General features: G+C 40.9%; 1 protein-coding gene across 7 annotated transcripts in view; it reads right to left on the minus strand.

The window, feature by feature from the left end:
* NCOA7 (nuclear receptor coactivator 7) overlaps positions 1 to 16,222 on the minus strand; it is a 92,549-nt gene that overhangs the window by 3,572 nt on the left and 72,755 nt on the right. For 5 of the 7 annotated variants that reach the window (XM_027691882.1, XM_027691862.1, XM_027691872.1 and 2 more), the window contains 6 exons: positions 14,990 to 16,056; positions 13,453 to 13,621; positions 5,361 to 5,508; positions 1,543 to 1,668; positions 981 to 1,133; positions 364 to 459 (listed from right to left, as the gene is read on the minus strand). In XM_027691882.1, the coding sequence (XP_027547683.1) occupies positions 364 to 459; positions 981 to 1,133; positions 1,543 to 1,668; positions 5,361 to 5,508; positions 13,453 to 13,621; positions 14,990 to 16,056 (1,759 nt within the window). Of the gene's footprint in view, positions 1 to 363; positions 460 to 980; positions 1,134 to 1,542; positions 1,669 to 3,826; positions 4,220 to 5,360; positions 5,509 to 13,452; positions 13,622 to 14,989; positions 16,057 to 16,222 lie in introns of those variants that run through there. The other 2 variants (XM_027691909.1, XM_027691919.1) reach the window with 2 other exon arrangements.

Below are 16,222 nucleotides of genomic sequence, written 5' to 3' on the forward strand. Positions count from 1 at the left end.
AGTATCACTCTTCTCTTTAGTTTGTTGCCACTGTGATTCTAAGCACACATAAAATTATACCCTATTGTTGATATCACTGCCTTCCAGGGTGTCTTTGACAGTCTGCTCCTTAATTCCTCTCTGCTTCCACCTTCAGTCCACTTAAAACCCTCTCCTCCTCACCATAATAGATTGTCTTCTCAGCATTTAAAGTAATTATAGCCACTTTTGCTTAAAGCATTGAATTGAAGCAATTAATGTATCTGCATTTATCAACAGCTGGCACATCTTCTAAAATCAAATATGCTGTCTTCATAAAAATCTCATAAGTGTTTCAAAAGGGGAACCCAAAAATTTCATTTGAGAAAGCAAACATCCACTTACCTTGAAATGTGGACTGAATGTGTAGAGGAACGTTTCACCAGTGCCATAGTAGTGGTCACTAAACTTGAAGGGATGTGTAGCATATGCTCCAAATATCTGTTGGAATAAAATGATTAAACTACTTTTGTGGACAGTGCAAAATTAAAGTGAAAAAAACCCAAACATTTTAAAAGTACTTTCTAAGAACAACTGAGTTGATTTTCATGTTAGAAGAACCAACTTGTAAAGTATACCAGATAAGCAAGTACTCCTCCAAATCTTTTGTATCTTGCAAGTTAAAAGCCAGATGACAACAATAGCAACAGAATTGCCACCTCTAGGAGCTACTGAAGAATGAGACCTCCACAGAGATATTGTTTGTGACAGCTCCTTAACTAAGCTACCTAAGGAAGATACTACCCAAGGCACTATTGCATTCATTGCAATTCTAAAGCTTTTATTAGTGCTGAAGTACTTTCCTTCTGTAAGTTTAGTTTAGGCAGTAGAAAATACAAAAGAAAACACCAATGTCTTATTTTGGTACGATGTCGCTTCATGGTATGACTAGCATTTCATAATGGTTGCTTTTCATAATGTTGCCCTTTCAGTCCAACCACTGCAGAACAAGCACTCCTTACCTGGTTGTCCATATCTTTGATGACAAGGAGAACAGGACTGTCAAGAGATGCTGATTTACGGTACAGAGTCTTCAAGCTAGTCCCATGCTCCAGTGTGCTGTATGCGAGGCGCCATGGATATCCCTGCACTCGTGCAGGCAAGCGCCGGGCAAGCTGGGCAATGAACAGGGGGAAATGGTTACACAATCAACAGGTTGGCTCACAGATGGTGCCGCAGGCTATTCCCTTTCTGCAGAGGCTTTCAAATCAAAAAATGGCTACCAAGGGAGCAGCAGCTTAATATCTCTGCCACATGGCCATGTAATCTGAGCCCAACTACCTGCATTCTCATCACTTGTTGAAAGCATTGAAAATGTTGCCAGTCCTCGATATCACAACTCAAAAATAAGTTCTCCAGGTGATCCAGTGCTGCAGCAAACTGGACCTTGCACAAGGTCACTCCAACATGCTATGTACTTTCCAGAAAAAAAAAGCATTGGCATTGCCTCCAGCAGGCAGAATGTCCCACACTCAGAGACAGCACCACATCTAACAAGGAAACTGGAGGTTTTTTTAGCCATACCTGCTCTATGTGCATGTTCTCCAGGAGAGTACTGTGATGCTTTAAGATAGGCAAAGTATCATCATCCTCTTCTTCATAGTAACTGCAAACACTCTTTCGTCGTTTGGCTTCTTCTACAGTAATGATCTGAGGCAAGAGAACAAGTGTCCAGCCTAAAGCATAGCTCTTACGCTGTCAATCTTCTGTTGAAACCAATTAATTTAAAACTTACTCCTCAGCTGTCACACTGTGTGGAGCAAAACCACCATATGGGATGGTTATATCAAGCACAGGCATCCTTAACCAAATGGGAAACATCTTAACTGGCAAGGTGCCTTTGTGACAGAACAACAGTCAAGGTCTTCATAAAATACATTCTTACTTGGAAGTGATCAAACAGCTCTTTGGAAACTTCTATCTACTCCTTTGCTGAGAAAGACGGGGCAAACTCTGAACCCTACACGCCATGAGGAGCAAACAGGATCCCAAGTGTGGCATGGAGCAGGAACTCCTGGGCTGGCAGCATGCACGGTCCCCAGAGCTCACTGCAGAGAGGAGGACACCACCTCAGCCCTCAGTGGCAGCAGTCCAAGTGTCCTGGCTCCCAACAAAGCTGCTGCTGGGGTGCTCAGCCTCCCGTCTAGCAGAGGGCACAACACCTGGCACAGCTTAAAAGCTGCCAAGCCGTCAGTGCAGCTCGGGGTGCTCTGAGAGTGACAAGAGCCTCAGCTTCGCACAGCAGTGGGAGGTGGGATTAGGCCTGTGGTACCCAGCAGTGGGGCTTTACCTGGGGCCTGGTGCCACTAGGGCACATAGGAAGCAACAGCAAGAGCTCAGAGATGGAGCTGATGAGAAAGAAAAGTGGAAGCAAGGAGGCCTAGCTACAAAACAAACAGGAAACCTTAAACCGTCTTTTCCTTCCATGAGCATATCACCACAGAAGAGCAGGAAACACAAGATGTGGCTGCAGAGTACACTGCTATGCCCCTCCCTGCCAATAAGGCTTCCAAGCAGCTTTCATGTTACATATGGATCAAGTTTTGCATAACTACTCTGCACCTTCACGATCACTGCTTGAACTTGCCTGAGGTCCTACACACACCTGCCCCCCAGGCAAGAAAGCAAATGCACTGGACTGACTCCAGGTGCGGATTTAACCATACTGCAGAGCACAGAAGGGGGTTTTCGTGACGACCAGGACCGGTGAGGAGTTCACAAAGCCTGCCACAAAACGTGTCAGTCACACCTAGCATCCCTGGTGGGATGTGAGCAACACATACACTGCATGTCCAGCCCACATTCACCTGCAGATGCCTGGAGCCAAGCAGGGCACCCAGGCCCTGGCACTCCAATGCACACAGCAGGGTTAGGAAGAGAGAAGGATCACAGGGCAAAATCCATCCTGCAGAACTAATGCTGTTATGTGACCCTGCACCCTGAGGGGTTACAGGTATTCCTGACTGCAATACTGCAAGAGGTGTACAGCTTCATCCTGCCCCTCCAGCCCAGTCCTAGGTCTTCTGAGACAGCAGAGAATCCTTTGCTGGAAAATTTTTCATGTGGTCAGTTTCAGGGAAGGTTTACACTGCAAAATTAGGATAATTCAAAAAAAAAAAACCAAACCCAAACCACCGCAACAAACTGTTAAAGGAAAATGGGTTTTCTCCTTTTATCCTTGTTTTTTTTCACTTTCTGAATGGTTTGCCTTGCCTTTCCTCCTCATCTCCCAGATCATTATTTTATCTTTTTTTTTTTTTTAATTAACACATTTTTTTTAATTTTCACCTTAAATCAAAAGTACACAGCTCCACTTTTGAAGACTATCTTTTAGGAATAGTCTCCCACCAGGACTGGGGGAAAAGTATCACAGTAATTCAACCAGCAGCGGGTACCTGTACCAAAACGTGACTAAATTCAAAAACAGGCAACCACAGAAAACCTATTAACACAGTTTTAAATTGCAAATTAACTCCAGAGACCAACAAGCCCCTCCTCTTCTCTGCATGGGCACCTACTCAGTCTCTAACTGAACTGCACATTTGAATGAAGTTTAGTCAACAACTGCTAAAAGAGGGATCTGCAAGATCAGATATTTAAAGACCACGCAAAAGCAAAAATGGATGAAACGAATCAACCACTACAGAAACTTGATCTACAAAATCTTTCAAAGATTTTAGAAGTCTGAGAAAGCAGCTACCTGAGGTGGAAATGCCCCCCCCATGTGAGTACAGAGCACATTTATTACTAGGACAAAAGTGCTGTCATCAGATCCACACTGCTCAAATGGGGACACAGTTCAACATACCTCCACAAAAGGTTCCTCCTGGTCAGGTCTGGCATAGTAAAGAATTCGAATATTCAAAGGCATTTGTCTCTGTTTCATCATCTAGCAGTTTATTTTGCAGTATCCACCACTCTATCCCTGCTCTAGAGGCAAGTGTTCTAACCCACAAGCATGACAGACAGCTACTGGCCATGGCATGCTGTGATAAAATTGCTTATATGCTTCTCTACAATTACACTTTCTGTTTCCCCGCAAGGGAGAGTGCAACTTGCGCAATCATCGTGCCCAAATTTGGACTTTATTCAACAGAGATTTCCTGGCAGACCTACTTTAAATTAGTAAAGCCTGAATATATGACAAATAAAAGAAACACACCCTTAGAAGCATTTTCCAGTTCCCAATACATATTTAAATAAAACAAAGAGAGACAACCTCCTAGTGTGGCCAGATCTCTCCCACCTCTGTTCTTTGGATCACTGGCTGTCCTCCTTCATTTTGGTTTTATGAAAATGGCATGAAAATAACTGAACAGTGAAATCTAGTGCAATGTATGACTGCCCTCAGCTCCGAGAAAACAAGAAAGGCTTTTTTTTCCCGTCTTGCAGTTCACAAAGCACCAACATTAAGAAACTACAAAACTGTAAAAATATAAGCTATTTGAGATTAGAGGTTGCTACATTGCAAATGACAAGTCCCACTCTCAAGCTCCATTTTTGAACAGTATAACACACTTTGAAGATAAAAGTGCTCAAAAAAAAAGGCAGTAGAATTTAAAGAAAACAAGTTTATGTTTAAGACATATAAACAGATCACTTTTTAAATCACCATAAAGATATTTCCCACTTTGGGAATTATCTGTCTTTTTAAATTTATCCCATATCCTTAGCACAGCAAGTGTTTGAGCATTCAGAAACATAATTTTAAAAACGTGTTCAAGTTTATTTCCCTTAGAAACTAGGCTTTGTATGCAGAAGAAACAGACAGATAAGCACATGCATGCCAAGTGGTTAAAACAGATTGCCAAAGACCCCTCATGAAAAACCCTAAGTCCAAGCATAAAACTTATCCATCTTAGAACCAATATCCCAACAGTATTGCTGTGTGCACCCAAGAAGCAAGGATCGGGCACATCACCACATTTGCATTTCAACCAGGACACAGGAGTCTGTGTTGATGTTTATGTGCATATATATATCCTAAGGTTTTATTTGTAGCATATAAATACAATAAGAATTTAGCAATGCTAACAATATACACCTGTATAGCTTTGCAAAAGACTAACATCACACAATCAAAATATTTACACAATTTCTGGCTGCATACCACACAGCTCCCAGTTGTTTACCTGCTCTTTCTAGGGAGAGAAGAAAGGAGGCCTGAAGGAATAGGAGTACATTTGTGAGACAGATAAAAGCCTTGAAGAAACATCTATGTGAAGCAGAAACTGTTATAAAGAAACACCATAAAAATCCTCAAAAGAACAACTGCTAAGATTCTTAACAGAGGATGCACACTTGATATGCATGTGCTTCATGTAAAGGCAGAAAGCACTCACCTCCCAGCTTTTAGAAGTGGGCTCACTGAAGAAGTTGTCTATCATGTCAAGTTCCTCCTTTTCTACCACGACAAAACCTTGTTCTTTGGCATCTTTCCCATATATTTCTGGTGACCACTGAACAAAAAATGTGTATAAGTGATCCACCCTATGAAAAGAAGAGGAGGAGACAACCATTATTTAGTGGTCTGGGAACATAACACTGTCACATAGTACAGAGGTTTTGCCCAATGACAAAGCAGGGACAACGACGCAAATAGGATACCTGTGCACCTCCACCCTCACATATCACACAAAGCAACAGCTCCCCCCACCTGGCAGCCTGAAACACTTGAAGGTTGCTCTGCTTTCACTCCCCTCAAAGTACTTTACTTATTTAGTTTGACCTCCAGGATAAAACAAGTCATGAGATCACCAGTAAAGTCTACACCACATTTCTATCTGCCCTTTAAAAGTTATAGAGGCTAATCACAAAACAATCTTCATTCTGTTAGCATTATGAAAATAAGCTGTTACCAACAGCTTTGCTAATGATATTATACCAGGAGTACATGCTCTTCCATAAATGTAGTCAGCTTTCAGCCACTGTCTTTAAAGAAATGGTCCTTGACAACATCCGTAACAAAACATGAAACAATTTCTGAATAAGGAATTTATGTAATATGTTAAAGTTAAAATGAACACATGCAATTTCAAACAGGAATATGATAATGGATCCACTATACAAGAAGTTGAATTGCCAGCAAAAAAATAAAACACATGGTAAAGAGGGCAGATAGAAAGATAATAAGTGCTTATGGCACTGGATCTGTCTCCCCTTACTCACCTGAAAGTTTTGCCCAGCAATTCCTTGATTAATACAAAACATGAAAAGTCTTAAGAGAAATTTAGGCATTCTGCCCCTATATTTCAAGATTTATATTAAGATTATTTAGATTTATATATATGCAAAAATTATCTTAAAATACCAACTCAGCTTTGTTGCAGTCTGTTCAGGGTCACTAGTATAATTCCAGAGATTTTTCCAATTGAGCCTACATTTTTTCTTCTCCACTCCTACCAAAGAGGGCTAAAGTCTGATGTTAGGTCTAACTGCATAAACTGACAGCCTTGAAATTGTTGCCTGCTCACAACAGCTACACTAATTCACAGTCAAAGTGAGATATTTCATAGAATCATAGAATGGTTTGGGTTGGAAGGAATCTCAAAAATCATGCAGTTCCAACCCCCCTGCCACAGGCAGGGACACCTTCGACTAGACCAGGCTGCTCCAAGCCCCATCCAACCTGGCCTTGAGCACTTCCAGGGACAGGGCATCCACAACCTCTCTAGGAAACCTGTTCCAGTTTCACCACCCTCACAGTAAAGAATTTCTTTCTAATATCTAATCTAAACTTACCCTCTTTCAGTTTAAATGCATTCACCCTTGTTCTATCACTACATGCCCTTGTAAAAAGTCTCTCTCCAGTTCTCTTTTAAGCCCCCTTTTTGTACTGGGAAGCTGATGTAAGGTCTCCTCAGAGCCTTCTTTTCTCCAGGCTGAACAACCCCAACTCTTTCAACCCATCTTCATAGGAGAGGTGCTCCAGCTCTCTGATTTGGAGTCTGGAGGGGCTTCAATTACTTTCGCCTCAAGATATTTGGCTCCAATTTCCACTCCCCTCAAAAAGAGTAAAGGATTTGCTTTGCTTCATCATGGAAATGCCCTCTTAATAAGAGAAAAAGAAACAAATTAGCATTGCCATATTTTTCTCCTCTCCTTTGCACATTCACAAATGCTTTTGTGGTGCATGGCTAAGAGATGTTCTAGCAGAATTTAAATTTGTTATCAAATAACAACTGTACCTGTGAAACATTTTTAATATTTATAATAAATACAGTTTTAGTACAATTATCCTACATTTTTTGAACACCTAACACTAGTTCCTGAGTTATCAGCAGCCTCCTTCATCAAGAACAAATAAGGTAGTTAATGCTGATATCAAAGTAAAAAATTTTAACTGCTGTTCATTCCTCCACTGAAACACAGACACAAAAGAGATCAAGGTAGTACCGTGCAAACAATCGGTCTCTGGGATAGTTCTCACCAATAATTGCCTGGAAAAAGCTAAAAGAGGGTCACACCCCCATTGCGAAGAGTTTCCCCTTCTTTGTGAGAAGCCATATGATTGCTTACACGTTTGCACCGATCTAAAACCAGTGAACTATGGAAGGCTCTTCTAAAAGTCGTATCATCTCATTTCAGTCAAGACCTTATCTTCTTCTAACTGCACAAGTTTCCCACATCAATAGGTGCCACTCAGCATGCCCTGTTCCCTTCACTTGCTCGCAGAGGCTTCAGAAAGAGCAGTATGATCATCTCTTTGCTAACTAATGTGAGTTTTAACTGAAAGAGACATTTAACTTGAGCACTGTGTATTTTATGTGCAGCAGTTCTACTCTGGAAAGCTAACTACTTAATTCCTACAAATCCCTAAGAACGAACAATAAAATTAATGGTTGCTGCTGTCTGGCTAAGATCAGTTTTAAAGCACATTCATGCAGGTGGGTGGAGGAGAGCAGCATACTCTGATCTCAGAATCGCAGAACATATTTAGGTTGTAAGGCACCTCTGGAGATCATCTAGGCCAGTTCCTGTTTATAGCAGAGCTAACTTCCAAATTAGAGGAGGCTGCACATTCTCGTCCATTTGCAGTTGTGAAAATCTCCAACAGTGATTCTACAACCTCTCCATGCAACCTGTTCCATGCATAGTGAGTCTCATGGTTTTTTTTTCTCTTCTATCTAATCAGAGTTTCCTCTGAGGCATGCAGCATGTGATCTGAGAAGGGTCTGGTGTCATCCTACTTTTTCTTGTCCCCTCCCCTCCTTTTTTTAACCATATGTCTAAAAGGAAGAGCGCATTAACCACTACCCAAGTTGTTTGGCTGTTCTTCCTTACGTGAGCCTGCAAGAAGCAAAATTTTTATTACTGACATACAGAGTTGGCTGTCAACCTCCCCAACTCCTTTTCTGCAAAGCTACTCCCCAGGCCACCTGTCCCCAGACCGTACTGCTGCAGGGACTGCTCCACCCCAGGTGCACACTTTGCATTTGCCCTTTCTGAACTTCCTGATGTTTCTGTCAGCCCATTCGTCTGTGTTGAGGTCCCTCTGAACAGTAGCCCTGCCCTCTAACGTATGAACACTCCCCAAATGTGGCATCATCCCCCAAAATGGCAAAGGTGTGGTCTGTCTCAATGTCCATGTCACTGATGAAGGCATTAAACAGTATCAGTCCCCAAGAAATACCACCTGCACCTGGCTGCCACTCAGACTAGATACCAACCCTTCAAGCCCAATGGTCCAGTCAGTTTTTCAACCACCTGGTAGTCTAACCATCCAGGTCACATCTTGCCAATTTGGCTATAAGGATACTAAGACAGAGTGTGTTGAAAGCCTTACTAATGCCATGGTAAAGCAACAATCCCTTGCTCTCTCCTTGCTCAGAAAGCTAGCCATCTCAAATGGAAAAAATATCTGATTGGTAGAAAAATAATTTGCCCTTGGTAAATCTATGACAGCTGATCCTGATCACTTCTTGCCCTCTGTGTGCTTGGAAATGATGTATGTAAGGACTTGCTTCCCAGGGACTGAGGTGAAGCTGACTGCTCTGTGCTCCCACAGATCCTCCTCCATTTTTCTGACAATGGTTGCAGCATTTGTGTTTCCAGTTATTAAGGACTGCTCCCAGTGATCATAACCTTTCAAAAGATGATAGAAAGCAGCCTTGTAATAACATCATCCAACTTCCTCAGTATACTCAGAACATTTCCTGTCAGGCCCCATGGACCTGTATATGCTCAGTTTATGTAAGTAGTACATAACTAAGTTTTCCTCTACAATGGACAATTGATAAATAAATCCAGACACTCCAGATTTAAGAAGCAGCAGCATAAAACAGAAATAGGTGATTGTAGAAGTGATGTCATTCTGGAAATGGATGCTCTGCTAATAAAATTGTAACATTATGCTAGGCTGGTATTTTCAAGCTACCAAATTGAAAAAAAATGGAGTCAATTTTTAAATTGAAAAACCACTGCTTGAGGAACTCTCTTACAGCCAACTTGATAGCTGTGAGGAAATTTATCCTAGAACTCAGCAGCTGTTTTGGTGATCATATGCTTATGAGTGTGTCATGCACTAACAGAGAAACATCAATAAAACACAAAGCACTTGGAAAGAAACAACTTTAGAAACCTGAAGTTAATCACTCCAGAAAGAAAATATTCGAAAGGCTCTAAGTCCAATCACAGCTCCTGGCCTCAGAAAAAGGAATTAATTCAGAGGAGTCCTGTGACTGTATTATAAATGTGCCTGACTAGATGATGATCCTTCACAAATTTTATGAGGGCTGAGATATCATAAGCCCTCATATGCTTTTGTCAACTTATAAGGAGGACTCATCGAAGTCTATATAAGACATTAAGCTACAGGTACAAACAGGTTTCCATAGGTTTCACCCATATAGTTTGATATCTTATTATGAGTAGACTAGGAGTACTCTCCTTGTAGGAGGCTAATTCTAAAGGATTCTAAATCTTTTATGCTACCTATTCTATTAACAGGAACATGGAAGAATGATCCTTCAGCATCTAGACCATCTTAATCATTGTCCCTTTATGCAAAGACCTGCGTAAGTGCATGGAAGCATCCTGTAGGTATTGATTCCAGCCAGTTGTGCTGCAAGTTCTTTCAGGTCTCAGCTTCAACTGTGTTAAATACAGGGTGTTACAAACTAACAGGAGTCACAACCAAGCAATATCTTGCTCTACAAAAGGAAACCCCACAGAAACTGAAACAGTAACAAAAACCAAACCAAAACTCACCCAGCTCCCCAAACCAAATCAAACAAATCAATGAGGTAGGATGCAAAGACTGAAAAAGAGAAGCAAGGCTCAATTCCTGTAATTTTTCCTCCTTGAAAATCTGCCTGCTTTCAAGAAATAAAAAAAAAGCGGATATCCTCTCAGCAGCATGATCTCAGTGCAGTCTTTTACATGAACTTCAGTACAAATTTTACATTCATAAACCAAACCTGTCTGCCAAATTTATACTATGGGAAAATAAAAGAGATTTACTTCTTGACTGATGAACTAGTCAATGCTATTATTCGCAAGCTATTGTTTACAAACAAAGAAATTCTGCATTACTATCTCTGTCCCAGTACAAGGCATTTTCTTCTGCAAGACGTTGAGGAAATCTGTGACCTAATTACTGAGCTACTACTACTCAAAATCCACTAGGGTGGAAAATCTACCTACCATTTAAACATAAATCCACGTAGTAAGAGCACACATAGACTTACCCTCTAATACTGTAAGCTGTACCCATTGCAAGACTTCCCAGCAAAAGAATCAGTTTCTGTATTCGTGTCCAAAAGCATGGGTTCCTCTCTGCTCAGCTGAACCTGTCATGAAGCTGCCCTAACCTGAGTAATCTGTATATAAGGGAACTCAAGACACCCACTACCCCCTTTACGTGCTAAGGTGAGCACTCCTGTGATCAAACAGGCAGCACGAAGAAGTCCTGTAGAGACTGATTAACTCAGCCACACCGCGCAGGTCACAGGGGGTGTGTGCCGGGACACACTTGGCGCCCTGGAAGCCATGCAGGAAGAGAGAACACCCACAACAGTCACAAAAGGCAAATGAGACTTAAGATTTAGTGACAGCCTTTATAAAGAATATCAGCCTTGAAGTCTTCTCTCTGTATTAATAATGTTTCCAGAGGCTTCCATTAAAAAAAAAAAGTAAATTAAATGGTAAGTACATTTTTCCCTCTAGTGCCACTTTCCTGCAGCCTCTAAGGCCAGGAAAGCAGCCTGCATATGGAAGAGCAGCTCTGCTGGGAGGAGTGGGCTATGGGGTCCAGGCTAAAAATGGAGCCATTTTCACAACTGATGACAGAAACTGTTTTAACAGCAAACACTAAGAGACCACGGAAAAAATGTAACTAAAAGCAAATCAGAGGAAGCTTTAACTTATGCTGTGATTACAGACATGCAGACCAATTTCTTCACAATCTCTCTCCAGGTTTGGACTGTTAGTTTGTTTTGGTGTTTTGGTTTTGGTTTTTGTGGGTTTTTTTTGTTTGGTTGGTTGTTTTTTTATTACTATCACTTACACTGCTTTGTGGCCAACAAGATGAGACTGACATCTTTGGTATTTTCATACATGATATAAACTGCATTCCAAATAGTTTTAAATGTAGTAAATTATCTCATATATTGTATCTAAAATACATTGCAAAGCTATCCCACATGACCTACTATCCACGGCACTGTCAAGATGCAACACTTATAATTATATACTATGCAATACTGATGCAAGAATATTCCCAGCAGGTAGGAAGCATTGAGTTTTGCTTTGGGAAGGCATCCAAGAGCTGGGAGAAAACACTGTCTTGTTCAAAAGGCAAAGACATGTCTTGCATTAATACAAAGGAGTGGGGTTCACATTTAATTTCTGCTCCAAGTTCTACATGATCTTTTATGCAATTCTGTCATGTTAAAACAGGCATGCATGAATAGCACCAAAATGACCCAATCTTATAACCAATCATTCACCTCTAATTTTGATCAAGATCTGAACAGCCGCCCTGGTATCAAAGATCTGGTCTGTCAGCCAGCATAGCCATGTACTGCTGCAGCAGCTCACCGCAGAAATTACTTTTTTCTTATTATAAAAACTGAAGTACAAACCAGTTGTCAGCACCTCAGTTTATATATGGATTAGGTCTGCTCACTATTCAGAAAGTTTCTGCTCACAAAAAGACAAGTAGAAAAGCCATTTTCCAAGTCTGTGGTAAGAAGCTGAATAGATTTACCTGTTGCACAGAGCAATGATTAGAGATGACCTCAGTTCAGCTCAGCAGCTTTATTCAATGTTAGATACACTATCCCCAAAGCAGTAACTGACCTTGTGTTATATTACACCATCACTCCAACTCCTTGAAGTATTTACTCACACTTCCACCTAGAATTTTCTGAACCCGCCCTTTTGCAATCCCTGAGGAGCCAAGGACTGGGATCAGCAGATAGCAAGCAAACCAAAATCTATCCAGATACACTCCCAATGGCACATTCCAGCTGGATTAAACCTCTCCCTCACCTCCAGGGAGAGTTCCAGGTCAGCAACTTCCCTACAGGCAATCAAAACACTAATTTCTAAACCACTAAAAATAAACACTTAAATCAACATACATGCTACATATTTGAAATTAAAATTATTACATAAAAATAATTTAAAAAAAAAAAGATTGATTGCATCTTAAGTGAACACCTCTGAGATGGATCACAAGTTCAGCTTCCTCCTTCCTGGTATCTAATTCATCAAAATCACTGATTTTGGTTCATCAACAGACCAGAGAATTGCTCTAGCTGCCTTTTAGCAAAAGAAGGATCAGGGATTTGATTCCTCACAGACAGTGAAAATTCTTGGGTGATTTATGTGGAAAATCACAGACCTTCACCTCTCTAGTTTGGTGTTTTGCTTTTTGCTATAGTACTACATAAGTACACAGAAAACATTTACGTTCTTCAATTTTATTGCAAAGGGACTATTTTTTTATGGGCCTGAAGGCAGAAATAATCACACTTGTTTAGTTAGGAGTGTCTCCCTTTTCCAACATGATGCCCTTTGCTCATGTGAAATACCTGGGGTTTTTTAGCACTGACACCTTCGTGGATTCCTTGACTCTCCAGGTACTGCTCCCCTTTACTCCTTTCCCTCACTTTCTAGACTACAGCTGAAACCCAGACCATCTTTCAGTTCTTTTATCACATGTTAGCTGCACATACATTCCTCTTTCCATCTTCAAGTGGCACCTGAACCTTCCTTCCTTCCCACTGGGAGCCGTGTTAGACCAGCAACAAACATTGCTTTGTTTCTGGCATGCAATGAAATGAGGGCACCCCTCTCCTAATCTCAGCATCCCTGCTGCATTTCACACCTTGGACCACATAGGGAAGATCAGATTCAACTCGAGAAAGCACTACACGTTTAAAAAGTAACAGACAATCACGTTTTTGTGCTAAGAGGACTGCAGCTTACCTTTCCCGAGGAACAGCAAACCAGTACTCTGGTTGCTTTATCTTCTTACTGTACTGCTGAGACACGGTGGTGTTCTGAGACACAAAGGACTTTCTCATGGGTTTGCCTACTTTAATGCACAGAAACATTGGAGGAGTCTTGCTCTTCTCCTCTTTTGAAGGAAGCATATCTGAACGAGACAAAAGAAACAGGCTTCTTACAGGAAAAGTACAAAAACTATGGCTGATAAAACACTGTGACAAAGATTAATAATCTTGTGTAAAGCAGTACTCAGAGGCATAATCCACAGAATTACACCTGACTTCAATAGTACAATTGGTTTAATAATCCACATTCATCCTAAACTGTATCCCCCTCAGCTGTAAAGCTATGTACAGAATAACCCTGTAAAGCAAATAGGTAAGATGACCTGCAACATGAAGCAGGCAAGTAAAGAGGACAGTGTTTGACTGGGTCCTGGAAACCCATCCAGCTGAGGGGTAATCCTTTACGCACGAACACACACACACACAAGAAGCCTAATCAGTTTCTCAGTTCTGATGGTCAGACAGCCATATAAGCACCTTTTATCTGCACAAGTCAGGGCCAAGCCTAATAGCAGTTTAAGCTCCTCAAATTGCTAGTGTGAAAAACCCCTGCTTAATAAACTCTAGCCTCAATCACACTGAAGTTGCCTTCTTCATTTTAGGAATACACATACAGCCAAATATAACTCGCAAGATAAAAACCCTTCTGAAAGAAAGGAAAAATCATTTTAAGAACTACTGTTTTTAAAATAAAGACTTCCACTCTAATCATCCCCCCCCACCTGATATGGATCAAGGGTATGTCCACAGGTTCATTAAATTACCAAGAGAGGAGCATCAGTGCTCCAGGACAGGCTAGTGCTTGGAGGCACCAGGTAGAAATGGTAGTATGCATACTATTGTTGTGTGCATACTATCTGAACTAAGATTTCATTTTGTTATATGCTTTCCAGTAGTAGCCTGAATTTTGTGATAACACAATAACAATCAGGAAAAAAGATCAGTCAGTAGGACTCTACATATATTCCTATTTATCACTTCTTTAAGGGTTTCCATAGCATGAAAGACACCTGACATACACAAATAGTGTCAAGAATACTTTGGTAACCTGCCTTAGAGCAATGCACTACTACTTTGGATACTGTCAGAAATACACTAACAGACTTCCATAAGGCAACAGAGGTTACCAATATAGAGTGACAATTCATAGACCATGAAGTGTCCTTGTCAATAGTGAAACTGGACGACATTTCACTGTCCTTCTTAAACCCAGCAAAGAGAGGTAAAGATATATAAACAGTGATCACTGAATATGGGAAGAGCACACAAGCTACTTATCAAACTAGAAGCTTAGAGAATTTGAAGATAGCAGATAATATAAAAATGAAATATCTAAGAGTAAAAAAGAGACCAGGGAAAGAGGAAATTTAGAGCAGAATGCAATCAATTCAAAGGTTACCACCGTAATGCTGTCCAAGTCTCAGAGGAAGCAAGGATAACGAGAGACCTACCTTCAATTGGCACTTGAATTTTCTGCAGCAGCCACAGTCTGATTTCTGATTGATTGTCTAACTGTGTTTCTTGACAGGTCTTGTCTATAGATGGTACTAAGGAAGAGTCCACAGACTCTTTCAGGTTCTTTTCCTCTGCTGCTGCTGAGCTGATTTCTAATGAAGGTGCTTTCCTTTCAACACAGCAGGAATCAAGCTCCATACTTTTAACTGTATGGACTTCATTAGCTTGGGACTTTGAACAGCTAAGTGTAAGGTCTATGCCAATTGCTTTATTGTTTTCACCTTTCTGGATTTCAGCCTTGTGTAAGTCTTCAGATGACTGAGACCCATTCCCATCTTTATTGAGGTAAAATTCAATAAGTTTATCTTTCTCTAGCTCTTTCTTAGTGTCCAATGCAGTCTCCACCTTACCTGTTGGGGAACTGACACATTTGTTTACTTCTGGAATAACATCTTGCTTTTCACACAGCTCTAAGTCTAAGTCAGCTTTAGGTTCAACACTGTCCTTTTTTTCCAAGGAATCAACTGTCAAGTGCTCCTGGACTTCTGTAGTAGGTTTGGTTACCTGCTGCTTAGTTCTCCCCAAGTCCCCAGGGTCTGCCAGCAAGCCTTCTGTTACTGAGATTTTCGCGTCCAACCCTCTATCCATATGAGATGATGTCTTTTCCAGCTCAATGAAGTCATCTTCTCCTTCTCCTAAATGTGATTTTTCTTTGGTTTTGATATCTGAAGCATTTTTTTCCCCAGAGGGGTCCTTGGCACATGGATCCACAGTAAACTTTTCCAAATGTTCAGTGGCAGTGATGTTGTTGGGAAACTCCACAGAATTTGATTTGATTGAGCCTGTACTCTCAGATGACTGAAGAACTTCAAAATCAGCAGACTTTTCCTTATCTGAAGGCTTTATCTGTTTGGAGCCCAGAGCAATGGACGTATCCCCATTCTGTTGCCTCTTTTCCTTGCTAAGGGATTTGAATTTGCTGAAAGGATTGATATCTTTCTCAGAGGATAGGTCTTCCCATTCTCCTGGCCTGTACAGAGGACAAAGATCCTTTGGTATGTCACTGTCAGGGGAAATGACGGATGCACATAGGATGTTAAAAGCAAAACGGAAACAGAAAAAAAAAAACTGAAAGGAAAAACTAAATAATATACAAACTTAAACTGTGACACTCAATGAAAAATTATTTTCTCCAAAATAAAGACATAATTTTGGAAATAAGTGACTTT

The sequence above is a fragment of the Neopelma chrysocephalum genome, unplaced genomic scaffold (genome assembly GCF_003984885.1).
Source record: "Neopelma chrysocephalum unplaced genomic scaffold, ASM398488v2 Primary Assembly neopelma1_23, whole genome shotgun sequence".
Taxonomy (NCBI): Eukaryota; Metazoa; Chordata; class Aves; order Passeriformes; family Pipridae; genus Neopelma; species Neopelma chrysocephalum.